Source organism: Podarcis muralis, chromosome 12 (genome assembly GCF_964188315.1).
Source record: "Podarcis muralis chromosome 12, rPodMur119.hap1.1, whole genome shotgun sequence".
Taxonomy (NCBI): Eukaryota; Metazoa; Chordata; class Lepidosauria; order Squamata; family Lacertidae; genus Podarcis; species Podarcis muralis.
This window is the reverse complement of record NC_135666.1, coordinates 1529953-1543698: the sequence shown is the minus strand read 5'-3', so window position 1 is coordinate 1543698 and position 13746 is coordinate 1529953. Positions and strand designations below refer to the sequence as shown.

Sequence of the window (13746 nt, the reverse complement as noted above, 5' to 3'; positions counted from 1 at the left end):
AGGGAGGAAAGGAAGGCAAAAGTTCCCCCCTCCCAAGCCAGCCTCCCCCCCCTCCAACCTGCATGTTTTCCGGCTGCCTGTGAGTCCCTAGAATGCTGGATGCAGCACTGGAGCACGGAGAGGAGGAGGTGGTGGCTGTCGGCTGCGCTCCTAGCCGACGGAACCTGAGCCGGGTGGGCTGGAGCCTGCGCGCAGTGTGACTAGGAAGGAATTAGAAGGAAGGACGCGATCCTTTCCTTTTCCCTCTGCTTGCCAGGAGGGCAGGGGATTTCCCTGCTCTTTGTTGCGTTTGAGCAAACACAGCAACCGAAAACAGAAGCGGGTGGGCAGTAAGACCCTGAGGCAGAATGCAGGAAAGCAGTAGCCTCACTTCTGCAGCCTTCCCTTCTCCGCGCGATCTGATTTTTGCCTGATTTTTGCCCCTGCACTCGGGCCAGTCGGCTCCAGGGAGCACACATTCGCTCAATAACACACACAGACATTTCCCCTTACTTTGTAGGAGAAAAAATGTGCGTGTTATAGAGAGAAAAATACGGTATTTGAAGATCACCATGTGGCATTCTATCCATTCCCCCAAAAGCTTAATACCAGTCATTAAAATACACACAAAAAACAGTTTTGTTAAAACATTAAAATATGCATCCATAATAAAAATGTACAGCAAAACAATTACATTAAAACAAAACAGCAATGAACAGGCAGAAAACAACAGAGCAATGTGTAGTAGATAATCTGTACGTTGTCTAAGAAGGGGACCTTTCCCTTTTTATTTTAGGGTCTGGTGTGCTTTGAAGATGTAGCTGTTCATTTCACAGATGAGGAATGGGAGTTGCTGGATCCTGACCAAAGAGCTCTGTATAAGGAAGTAATGGAGGAGAATCGTGGGATCATGGATTCTCTTGGTAAGGCTGCTTTTTGGATTACAATATCTCTTTTGGAATTCTTTTTGAAATTCAGTCCCTGAGGCTGTGATCCGTTTGTTTTTTGTTGCAGATGGTGATGAATCAGAAAGGAAGAAGGAGGGAGACCAAATCTACACAATGGAGAAGCGGTATCAATATTTGGAGCGTATAGAAAGCTTCAGAAGAATTCATACAGGGGAGAAACCCTATCAGTGCTTGGAATGTGGAAAGAGGTTCATTCGGAAATCGTATCTCCGTTCCCATAAAAGAACTCACAGCGTGGAGAAACCCTATAAGTGCTTGGAATGTGGAAAGAGCTTCGCCTGGAAGGTCAATCGAACAACCCATGAAAGAATTCATACAGGGGAGAAACCATATCAGTGCTTGGAATGTGGAAAGAGCTTCATCCAGAAGATAAGTTTCACAGGCCATCAAAGAATTCATACTGGGGAGAACCCATATAAGTGCTTGGAATGTGGAAAGAGCTTCAGTCGGAAGGATAATCTCAATCTTCATCAAAGAATTCATACAGGGGAGAAACCATATCAGTGCTTGGAATGTGGAAAGACCTTCATTCGGAAATCCTATCTCCGTTTCCATAAAAGAACTCACAGCGTGGAGAAACCCTATCAGTGCTTGGAATGTGGAAAGAGCTTCATTCGGAAGGATAATCTCACTCTTCATCAAAGAATTCATACAGGGGAGAAACCATATCAGTGCTTGGAATGTGGAAAGAGCTTCATCCAGAAGATAAGTTTCACAGGCCATCAAAGAATTCATACTGGGGAGAAACCATATCAGTGCTTGGAATGTGGAAAGAGCTTCAGTCGGAAATCCTATCTCCGTTTCCATAAAAGAACTCACAGCGTGGAGAAACCCTATCAGTGCTTGGAATGTGGAAAGAGGTTCAGTCAGAGTGGCAATCTCACCACCCATCAAAGAATTCATACAGGGGAGAAACCATATCAGTGCTTGGAATGTGGAAAGAGCTTCATCCAGAAGACAAGTCTCACAGGCCATCAAAGAACTCACAGCAAGCAGAAACCCTATAAGTGCATGAAATGTGGAAAGAGCTTCAGTCAGAAGCATAATTTCACTCTTCATCAAAGAATTCATAGTGGAGAGAAACCATATCAGTGTTTGGAATGTGGAAGGAGCTTCACACGGAAGGAAAATCTGACTTCCCATCAAAGAATTCATACAGGGGAGAAATTATATCAGTGCTTGGAATGTGGAAAGAGGTTCAGTCAGAGTGCCCATCTCAAAACCCATCAAAGAATTCATACAGGGGAGAAACCATATCAGTGTTTGGAATGTGGAAAGAGCTTCACCCAGAAAAGTAGTCTCACAGGCCATAAAATAATTCATATTGGAGAGAAACCATATCAGTGTTTGGAATGTGGAAAGAGCTTCATCCACAAAGGAAGTCTCACATCCCATCAAAAAACTCATACAGGGGAGAAACCATATCAGTGCTTGGAATGTGGAAAGAGCTTCATTCGGAAGCAAATTCTCACTTCCCATCAAAGAATTCATACAGGGGAAAAACCGTATCAGTGCTTGGAATGTGGAAAAAGCTTCAGTCAGAAGAGCAGTCTCACTTCACATGAAAGAAGTCACAGCGAGAAGAAAGCATATCAGTGCTTGGAATGTGGAAAGAGCTTTAGCCGGAAGGATTGCTTGGCTTCACATCAAAGAACTCATACAGGGGAGAAGCCCTTTGAGTGCTTGGAATGTGGGAAGAGCTTCATTCAAAGAGCAGGTCTCGTGTCCCATCAAAGAATCCATACAGGGGAGAAGCCCTTTGAGTGCTTGGAATGTGGGAAGAGCTTCACTCATAGAGCAGGTCTCAGGCACCATCAAAGAATCCATACAGGGGAGAAGCTGTTTGAGTGCTTGGAATGTGGGAAGAGCTTCACTCGTCAAGCATCTCTTATGCGGCATCAAAGAATCCATACAGGGGAGAAGCCCTTTGAGTGCTTGGAATGTGGGAAGAGATTCAGTGACAGAATTGTTCTCATGCGGCATCAAAGAATCCATACAGGGGAGAAGCCGTTTGAGTGCTTGGAATGTGGGAAGAGATTCGGTCAGAGAATTGGTCTCATGCGGCATCAAAGAATCCATACAGGGGAGAAGCCCTTTGAGTGCTTGGAATGTGGGAAGAGATTCAGTCAGAGAATTGGTCTCGTGTCCCATCAAACAATTCATACAGGTGATAAGCCATTTCAGTGCTTGTAATGTAGAAAGAGCTTCAGTCGGTACTCCCATCTCAGTTCCTATCAAAGAACTCACAGCAGGACAAACCATATCAGTGCATGGAATGTGGAAAGAGCTTTGCTTGGAAGGAAAGTCTCACTCCCCATCAAAGAATTCATACAGGGGAGAAACCGTATGAGTGCTTTGAATGTAAAAAAAGGTTCAGTCAGAGCACCCAGCTCTCCGTCCATCAAAGAATTCACACAGGGGACAAATGATACCAGTGCTCAGAATGTGGAAAGAGCTTCATTCGAAGCGCCCATCTCACTTCCCAGCAAATAATTCATACAGCGGACCAGTCTTCCAGAACTGCAAGACTGGGGAAATATCATCAAAGGAACTGAAGGAGGTGAGGACAGGTGACCCTGTAGCCTTATGAGGCTTTGCCCTCGGGTGGGAAAAAATATTGCGCCCGGGAAAGGGAAAATGGGAGTCAACAGACACTCAAGGAATAGTTTCGGAGAAAAAGCTTTATTTCTACCATCCATGAACTGGTAGAAGGAGCAAGTGTGATAGTTCACAAAACAAGCACGAGTTCACAGCCATTTGCACAGAGTATATATTTCCCTTCCAGTTCCCTCCCCTATCTCCTCATCCTCTTTTCTTGGGAGTTGGGGATCCTTAGCCTGTGCAAGGGGGGGAAGGACCTGTGTCCATCTGGGCAGGGGGAAAGGACCAGTGCCCTCACCCCTCGCCTGCTCCCAGATTTGGCAACCCTTGTGCAGCAACGGGTGCAATTGGTGAGTAGGTTGGAGGGGGCCAAATTACTCCTTCCTCCTTTTCTCCTGGGATTGACAAGACTGGTGGGGTTTTTTAACTTGTACTTGCTGCCATAGTGAGCACAGTTTGGCTTGGGTAGTCACAGTTCTACTTTTCCTAAGCCATGGGGGAGGGTCAGGCAACTTCACATAAGTGTTTGGAGTCTATTTTTCACCAGGTTTTAAATCCTCAATCATCTACTTTTGTGGCGTCTTTCCAATTTGTTCAGGAAACATCGCAGGGGGATCGTGGGAGTTGTTTTACTGCTTTTTCTCCATGACCCTGGAACACTTGGACACTGGGATACTTGGACACTGGGACACTCAGAATGTGGAAAGAGCTTCATTCGAAGCGCCCATCTCACTTCCCAGCAAATAATTCATACAGCGGACCAGTCTTCCAGAACTGGAAGACTGGGGAAATATCATCAAAGGAACTGAAGGAGGTGAGGATAGGTGACCCCACCAAGGCCCGAAGTCAACCCCCCCTCAATAATCACCCCAGGCCTCAAAACTGTCCAAAATTCCTTTTGTCTTCTAAAAAAAGTCCAAAACAGCTTTTCTCACAAGATGCATAGGAAAAATGTTATTCTTTTATCGGTACGAGAAGGCTTCAAAAAGTTAATGAATAGGCTCTGTCATTGCCAAGAATACTCAAGCCTGAGAACTGACTTTTATCTCATTCAGCTGCAGCATCTTTGGATATGCTGAACCGCTCTCATTCCCCTTTCCTGGGAAGGGTGCCAAGAGTCCAAAATAGTCCCGAGACAGGAACTTTCTGTTCATGCTAAGGAGACACATGGGGCAGAAACTTTTCAGAAGGAGGAGAAAGGGGAGGGAACTTGTTGCAGCCCAGAATAGGATCAGCTTTTTTTGCTGCTGCTGCTGCTGCTACATTGCACTGCTGAAGAGGAGAAGGGAGAGTGGAAGAATGAAAAGTCTTTGAGTGGTACATGGGTGTTCTATTCATGGGAAACTGACCACTGCACCAGCCGGAGAACTTCCTTAGTGCTCAGGTCCCCAGCTGTCAGGAAGGGAAGGCAGGATCAGCACCAGGGAGAGGATCGGAGGAGTGTGCTTCAAGGCCACAGCTAGAAAGCCAGCAGCAGAGGGAGAACATGCATCTTGTCTTGTGTGAAAACAACTCAAGTAGAAGCCTCACTATTTTGGAATCTCAACTCTCATGGATAGTAATGGGGTTACCAATTCTCCTACTCGGGCTCAAGCAACTAAGTTTATGGAGGATTTTTTCCAAGAGCTTTGGACACTTTGGGAAGGACTCCAGCAAATTCATCAGGTAATAGCCAGTCAAGGGTGACCAGACCGGCTTTATAAAAGTGAGGCAAACTGCAGATAATATTAGATTAGTGGTGGATTTGGTAGATCAAAATAAAGATAAAGACCAGTTTGTAATTATATCGCTAGATGCTGAAAAGGCTTTTGACAAAATCTGTAAACAGTACATGGAAGTAGCTTTACTTAAATTTGAATTTCCTTTGGATATTTTAAAAGGGATTAAAGTAATCTATGAAGCACCTACGTCAAGAGTCAAAGAGAATGGTAATCTCTCTGCCACCTTTCCTCAGGCCTGAGGAACCAAACAAGGATGTCCTATCTCGCCATTGCTTTTTAATATCTGCTTAGAACGCTTGGCTTTCACCATGAGACAACATTGAGTTTCACAGAGTAGAAACATTTGAATATAAACTAGTTTTATTGCTTATTTCAAATGATAGATGCTTTTGGTACAATATCAGGTTATGTCAGTAGGCCAAAATCTGATTTCACATTCCTTCAAGGAATATCAATTCCAGATTTGTTCCAAATCTCTACAATATCTAGGCAGCTGAATACCAAGAGATAAAAAAAATAAGTCAAACTTAATATAAATAAAATAATAAAAGAGATTTCTTCATATACAGTGGTGCCTCGCAAGACGAAATTAATTTGTTCCGCGAGTTTTGTCGTCTTGTGATTTTTTTCGTATTGCGAAGTACGGTGTCGGGAAAGTTTTGGAAAAGCTTCAAAAATCACCAAAGTCTTTAAAAACCTCAAAAAAGGCTACCACACTGTGTTCTATGAGTTGCTCCTCGAAGTCAAGTCGCAACTGTATTAACGGTGTTAAGAAAAAGGAAACAAACTTGCAAGACGTTTCTGTCTTGCGAAGCAAGCCCATAGGGAAAATCGTCTTGCGAAGCAGCTCAAAAAACCAAAAATCCTTTTGTCTAGCGAGTTTTTTGTCTTGCGAGGCATTCGTCTTGCGAGGTACCACTGTATTGATATACAGAAGTCATTGAGCCTTACCCTTTGGAGAAGGCGGAATGTTCTCAAAATGAATATAGTTCCCAGATTAATTTATATTTTGAGAGGACTTGCAGTTTCTATATCTCATGTTTTCAAATGATAAACTCCCTGTTTAGGAAATGCCTTTATATTTATCTACTTTATACATATCTACTGTTATGTATTAAATACTGGAAACTCATTGTTGGTCTTAATTTTCCGATGTGTGTGACCTTAGAATATGCACATACAGTGCCTTTGGTGGGCTGGAGAATACAGTCATACCTTGGGTTAAATGTGCTTCAGGTTGAGCGCTTTTGGGTTGCGCTCCGCAGCAACCTGGAAGTAACGGAACTTACAGGTTTTGCCGTTCGCGCATGTGCAGACGGTCAAAATGACATCACGTGCATGCGCGGAAGTGGCGAGTCATGACCTGCGCATGTGCAGGTTGCGTTCGCTTCTGGATGTGAACGGGGCTCTGGAATGGATCCTGTTTGTATCCAGAGGTACCACTGTACTAGGATCAAAATATTTGAAATCCCAGGTGACTCTAGAAACAACTAAGTCGTTTTAAAAGATATGGAACATATTGTCTAATAAAAATAAAGTTGATCTATACTCGCATGCCAAACTTGCCCTGTGGGGAAACCCTATATAAAAAATTGCTTAAAAGATGATACTGTGGAAGAATTTAATGGAAACAGGTGTATTGACTCTGGACCAAGTGATAGAAACTAGAAAGCCAGGGAATACTTTTTACACCTACCTACTAACAATAATGGGACACGGGTGGCGCTGTGGGTAAAAGCCTCAGCGCCTAGGGCTTGCCGATCGAAAGGTCGGCGGTTCAAATCCCCGCGGCGGGGTGCGCTCCCATTGTTCGGTCCCAGTGCCTGCCAACCTAGCAGTTTGAAAGAACCCCCGGGTGCAAGTAGATAAATAGGGACCGCTTACTAGCGGGAAGGTAAGCGGCGTTCCGTGTGTGGCTCTGGCTCGCCAGAGCAGCGATGTCACGCTGGCCACGTGACCCGGAAGTGTCTCCGGACAGCGCTGGCCCCTGGCCTCTTGAGTGAGATGGGCGCACAACCCTAGAGTCTGTCAAGACTGGCCCGTACGGGCAGGGGTACCTTTACCTACCTTTTACTAACAATACAGGGACGTGAGTGGCGCTGTGGGTTAAACCACAGAGCCTAGTACTTGCCGATCAGAAGGTCGGCTGTTTGAATCCCCGCAACAGGGTGAGCTCCCATTGCTCGGTCCCAGCTCCTGCCCACCTAGCAGTTCGAAAGCATGTCAAAGTGAAAGTAGATAAATTGGTACTGCTCTGGCGGGAAGGTAAACGGCGTTTCCATGCGCTGCTCTGGTTTGCCAGAAGCGGCTTAGTGATGCTGGCCACATGACCCGGAAGCTGTACGCCGGCTCCCTTGGCCAATACAGCAAGATGAGTGCCGCAACCCCAGAGTTGGCCACGACTGGACCTAATGGTCGGGTCCCTTTACCTTTTTAATACAAAATATAGTAGGCTAAAGATGTTTACATTAGTATTATGATAATAATATCGCATTTATGGGTTAGGATATACATATACCCCCCCCCTTTTTAGAAAACTACAACATACAAGTTGTCTCAGGGGTGACCTGGAATTACCAATGGATGTGGCTCACTATTCGCTAACCTTAGGCTCCGCCCCTTGAATGCTCCACCTCGACACTTAAAACCTGTGCCTCCTCTGAAGGGTTTTGTTCCTGGGGGGCACTAAAAGGCAAAGGGGTGGCAGTGTACACAACTCCCAGACTTTGAAAAGCTGATACCACTTGATCAGGTTCATTGGTTTTGTCATGAGTTAATTAAACTACGTATATTTAATTGGATTTTGAATAAATGCAACCGTTGCTGTTTAGAATTTTATTGTTTTTATCTTTCTTCGTGGGTTGTGCAAACGGCTATTCTGAATAATGCTTTTATCTGGTAGGAGGCACTGGGGTGTTGGGGGGGCAGCGGCCCTAAAGTGTTTGGGAACCGCTATCTAGGACCTGAGGGATATGGGTGGCACTGTGGGTTAAACTTGCTGATCAGAAGAGCAGTGGTTCGAATCCCCACAACGTGGTGAGCTCCTGTTGTTCAGTCCCAGCTCCTGCCAACTTAGCAGTTCGAAAGCACATCAAAGTGCAAGTAGATAAATAGGTACCACTCCAGCGGGAAGATAAACGGCATTTCCGTGCACTGTTCTGGTTCGCCAGAAGCGGCTTAGTCCTGCTGGCCACATGACCCAGAAGCTGTATGCTGGCTACCTCGGCCAATAAAGCGAGATGAGCGCCACAACCCCTTAGTCGGCCACGACTGGACCTAACGGTCAGGGGTCCCTTTACCTAGGACCTGGGACTTCAGACCCTCAGAACATCTCCCCAGGGTCTCAACCCTCTGAGGCATCTGTAGACAAGTGGATTACAGTGGCAGAGGTGTCTTCCTGGGCGTCCAGGATCAGGCCCCCAGGAGACTGGAAGGAAGGAAGGGGGTGGGACAGGGACGCTGCCTTAAAGGGGTGGGACCCCCCCTACATCCACCCCCCCACCCTTCAACTCTCCACGCCCGCAGCCTTGCGGGGAAGGGCGACCCGTGAACGTGGCTCAGCTGCACGTGGGATCTGGTTCCTTCTTGTCTGGTTTTGGCTACAGCCAAGCAGGAGGCAAGGATGGGGATGAAAGGAGATGCAGCCCGGGGGGGGGGCACGCTTCCCCTGCAAGCTTTTTCTGGCCAAGGGGGAGACCAGCTCAGATCCCCCAAAACACAGCATCTCTGGGGGTGTGGAAGGCGCGGGGCTCCTCCTGCGCTCCGGCTCTGGAGGAAGAAAACGCAGAGAGAGGGGGCTGGGGATGAGCTGGGGGCGCTCGGCTTGCCAAGGGTTAAAAGGAACTGAGCCGAATTCCTAGAGAGGAGAGGACAGAATGCAGGGGGGGGGGGGCGCGACAGGTCTTCCAGAACCAAAGCCCCTCCCTCCCAAGTCACTTCCTGCAAGGGGGGGGGCGGTGGATGTTTGGTGTGTCTCCTTTGCAAGCTTTGCTTCCTGGGTGGCTCCTGCTGCAATCTGGTGAGTCTCCTCTCTCTTTCCTCCCTTTGGGCTGCAGGCGAGGATGCAGGGGGGGCCGTGTTCAGATCATGCCTGCCCCCCAGGGTCCTGCACCCCCTCCTTGCTCTCTGCCAAGCCGGGGGGCGGGTCACTTCCTGCAAGCGTGGATGTTTTGTGTGTCTCCTTTGCAAGCTTTGCTGCCTGGCTGGCTCCTGCTGCAATCTGGTGAGTCTCCTCTCTCTTTCCTCCCTTTGGGGGAGAAGGGTGTCCCAGGGCTGCAGGGGGGGCCGTGTTCAGATCATGCGTGCCCCCCAGGGTCCTGCACCCCCTTTGCTCTCTGCCAAGCCGGGGGGGGCGAGGGTGCAGGGGGGCCGTGTTCAGATCATGCGTGCCCCCCAGGGTCCTGCACCCCCCTTGCCAGGGGGCGGGTCACTTCCTGCAAGCGTGAATGTTTTGTGTGTCTCCTTTGCAAGCTTTGCTGCCTGGCTGGCTCCTGCTGCAATCTGGTGAGTCTCCTCTCTCTTTCCTCCCTTTGGGGGAGAAGGGGGTCCCAGGGTTGCAGGGGGGCCGTGTTCAGATCATGCGTGCCCCCCAGGGTCCTGCACCCCCTCCTTGCTCTGCAAAGCCGGGGGGGGGCGGTTTTGCAGGAGGGCTGCAACCCTGTTCTTCCTTTACAGCAAACTGGCGGCTAACAGATTGAGGTTGAATCCTGACAAGACAGAAGTACTGTTTTTGGGGGACAGGGAGCAGGCTGGTGTGGGGGATTCCCTGGTCCTGAATGGGGTAACTGTGCCCCTGAAGGACCAGGTGCGCAGCCTGGGAGTCATTTTGAACTCACAGCTGACCATGGAGGCGCAGGTCAATTCTGTTTCCAGGGCAGCTGTCTCCCAGCTCCATCTGGTACGCAGGATGAGACCCTCCCTGCCTGCAGACTGTCTCGCCAGAGTGGTGCATGCTCTGCTTATCTCCCGCTTGGACTACTGCAATGCGCTCTACGTGGGGATACCTTTGAAGGTGACCTGGAAACTACAACTAATCCAGAATGCGGCAGCTAGACTTGTGACTGAGAGCAGCTGCCGAGACCACATGACACCGGTTCTGAGAGATCTGCATTAGCCCCCAATACGTTTCTGAGCACAATTCCAAGTGTTGGTGCTGACCTTTAAATCCCTAAACGGCCTCGGTCCTGTATACCTGAAGGAGCGTCTCCACCCCCATCATTCTACCCGGACACTGAGGTCCAGCACCGAGGGCCTTCTGGTGGTTCCCTCACTGCAAGAAGGCAAGTTACAGGGAACCAGGCAGAGGGCCTTCTCGGTGGTGGCGCCCGCCCTGTGGAACTCCCTCCCACCAGATGTCAAAGAGAACAACTACCAGACTTTTAGAAGACATCTGAAGGCAGCCTTCTTTAGGGAAGCTTTTAATGTTTGATGTATTGCAGTATTTTAATATTTTGTTGGAAGCCGCCAAGAGTGGCTGTGGAAACCCAGCCAGATAGGCGGGGTACAAATAGATGATGATGATGATGATGATGATGATGATGATTATAGCAAAGGCTGCTCACCGCTTTGTGGGGAAACAATGGCTTCCATCCCCCCAGACTTGAGTTTGCTGCAATAGCCGAGGAGTCTCCTGGGTGTCCAGAGCCCAGTCTAGTCCTGTTGAGTTCCAGTCAGTCAGGCTGGAGGATGCGGACTAAGTGCTGGGATCAGTCTGAGCCCCTCTTGGAGGATGAGAAAGAGCAGGGAGAGGGGGCTGGCTGGGCCGGGGGGGGGGGGTCAGTGCCTCCCTGCCGGAGTGGGTGCTCCCTTCCTGCTTGGAGGAGGCGGGGTGAATCCGGAATGTGTCCTTTTTTTGAAAATGCATCTCTGGGTTATTTGTTTAATGTTTAATGCTGTATTGTGTTTTTAATATTTTGTTGGGAGCGTCCCAGAGGGGCTGGGGAAACCCAGCCAGATGGGTGGGGGGTAAATAATAAATCCCTATTATTCTATTATACTCCTGTGAGAGCTTTGAATTGGACCTGGAAATGAAGGGACAACCAATGCCGCTGTTTTAAAACAGGAATTAAATGTGTTCTCAGGGGTTGTAATGGGAGGGATTCAATGAGATGGGGTAGACCCATGGATGCTCCTTGGAGAAAAAGGGGGGAAATAAATGCCCTTCATAAAGAAAGGGAGCCCAGCCAACAATCTGGAGCAGATTCTGAACCATCCTCAAGAGCAGTTCCACTTAGAGGGCATTGCGATGATCCTATCTGATCCACAGCAGAGAGTACCCTGGCCATGTCATCTCTGCTCCAAGGGGACAGTGGTGGGCAAGCTGGCCAGAGCTGGAAAGGGGCACTTACAAACAGAATTTATTTACAATCATAGGAGGAATGTGAGCCCTTCTCACTTGTTTATAGTGCTATCCTTTGGCCCTCAGACCTAAGAAAAGGGGATTCCACCCCAGCAGTTTGTCTTGAGAACTTTGCACATGCCAAGTGGTTAGAAAATGGGACAGAAGCAGGAAGGAAGTGGTCACTGAGTTCAGAGTCTGGGCTGTGTTGCAGTCCAGCCCTGGTTCCTAATAAGATTCCGGGAATCTTTTTCTTTTCCTGGTTGTGTATCAATTTCATAACAGAACAATGTATTTGCTTTGTAGGGTTTGCAAAGGCCTCTACTTAGGAAAGACAGAACTTGGCAGTAGGACCAAGAGCTTTCTTCCGATCTCTTGGGGGATTCCACAGAGCCCAGATGGATGAGCCAGAATCCGCTGGCCCTGAAGCAAGAAGAGGCCATGCCATCCAAACTGGGAGCAGCGGTGGAATCTGGGAAAACTGTCTGCTGAAGATCCAGGTTGAGGAGAACACCTTCAGCTCAGTAGTGCAAAGACAAAATTTCAGGCAGTTCTGCTACCAAGAGGCCAAAGGACCCCGAGAGCTTTGCAGCCGAATCTACAACCTTGATCATCAGTGGCTGAAGCCAGAAAGGCACACGAAAGCTGAGATGCTGGACCTGGTGATCTTGGAGCAGTTCCTGGCTGTCCTTCCGCCAGAGATGGAGAGCTGGGTGAGGGAATGTGGAGCGGAGACCAGTTCCCAGGCGGTGGCCCTGGCCGAAGGATTCCTCCTGAGTCAGGCAGAGGAGAGGAAGCAGGTGGAGAAGCAGGTGAGAGAGACTTGCCTCTGGATATTCCCAAGGGGCTCCGAAAAGGAGGGAGAGTATCCCAAAATTCTCTCTAATCCCCCAACCTTTTTTGGAAAGCCTCCAAGGAATGAGATCAGGTACCCCTAAAGCTTTTGCCTCTCCCAGTCTTTTTCTAATGTTTCTCTCCATTCTCTGCTTCCAATCCCTTTTGCCCTTTCAGGGAAAGATTATCTTTGCAGAAACGGGCCTGGATTCCTCTGAGGCAGAGATGACTCCATTGGAGACCAAAGAGAGACTACTGGGTAAGGAGGAAGGAGGGTTTTTCCCCATTTGGTCACACATTCTGTAGATTTTGCCACTAATCTGTGGGGAGGACACGAGGGGCCAAGAGCCCAAAGTGGGGACATGTATTTTTACCTAGCTAAGATACAAATGTCAAAATGCACTCAGTACGTGTGAGTTTTTTACAGGCCCACCTGTAGTTAGAGATGCACTGCTTTACCTCTTAAGAGAAGCATGTGAAAATGGCCTGCCACTTACCTTTGTCTCTCACAGGTGTCAGAATGATGCTGGCAAGAGATGCTTATCCATCTTTGCATGAAGGCAGAGGAGAGGAAGCAGCAGCCATGGAACCAGATCAGGTAGGGAGAATGAAGGATTGTGGCGAAAGAGTCCCTAATGAATCTCTCTCCTCCTTCTCTTGGCTGTAAAGGCCATTGCAGGAGCCTTATGTTCTGAGAATGGTGAACAATCACCTCACGTTGACTAGCCTCCTGAATGTTGCTAGTACGATTGTACCTCTCGTTACGTACTTAATTCGTTCTGGAGGTCCGTTCTTAACCTGAAACTGTTCTTAACCTGAAGCACCACTTTAGCTAATGGGGCCTCCTGCTGCCGCTGCACTGCTGGAGCACGATTTCTGTTCTTATCCTGAAGCAAAGTTCTTAACCTGAAGCACTATTTCTGGGTTAGCGGAGTCTTTAACTTGAAGCGTATGTAATACGAGGTACCACTATTATTTATCAGTAGTTGCAGTTTTATTTACAGATTTAACATTTAATGCTGAAATAGGCTTCTAAGCAGTTGACAAATCATAAAAACAGTGGCCAGAATTCACCTTTCCCCTCATTCCCCTCCCCGTGACCCGCAGTACCCCCTGAAGTTGACTTTAATTCATTGTGAAGGTTCCCCCCACCTCCAGAACAGTAGATGGGGAAAGCAAAGAGAGGATCCTTCCTTCTGGGAAGCTGGAATCGATGAGCAGAGAGAATTACCGTATTTTTCGCTCTATAACACACACCTGACCATAACACGCACGTAGTTTTTAGAGGAGGAAAACAAGAAAAAAA

General features: G+C 48.1%; 1 protein-coding gene across 1 annotated transcript in view; it reads left to right on the top strand.

Moving 5' to 3' along the window:
• Positions 1-13746, top strand: part of LOC144324989 (uncharacterized) — a 70761-nt gene that overhangs the window by 47987 nt on the left and 9028 nt on the right. Inside the window, 2 exon segments of the mRNA XM_077916683.1 lie at positions 776-902; positions 994-3114. Coding sequence (XP_077772809.1) covers positions 776-902; positions 994-3114 — 2248 coding nt within the window.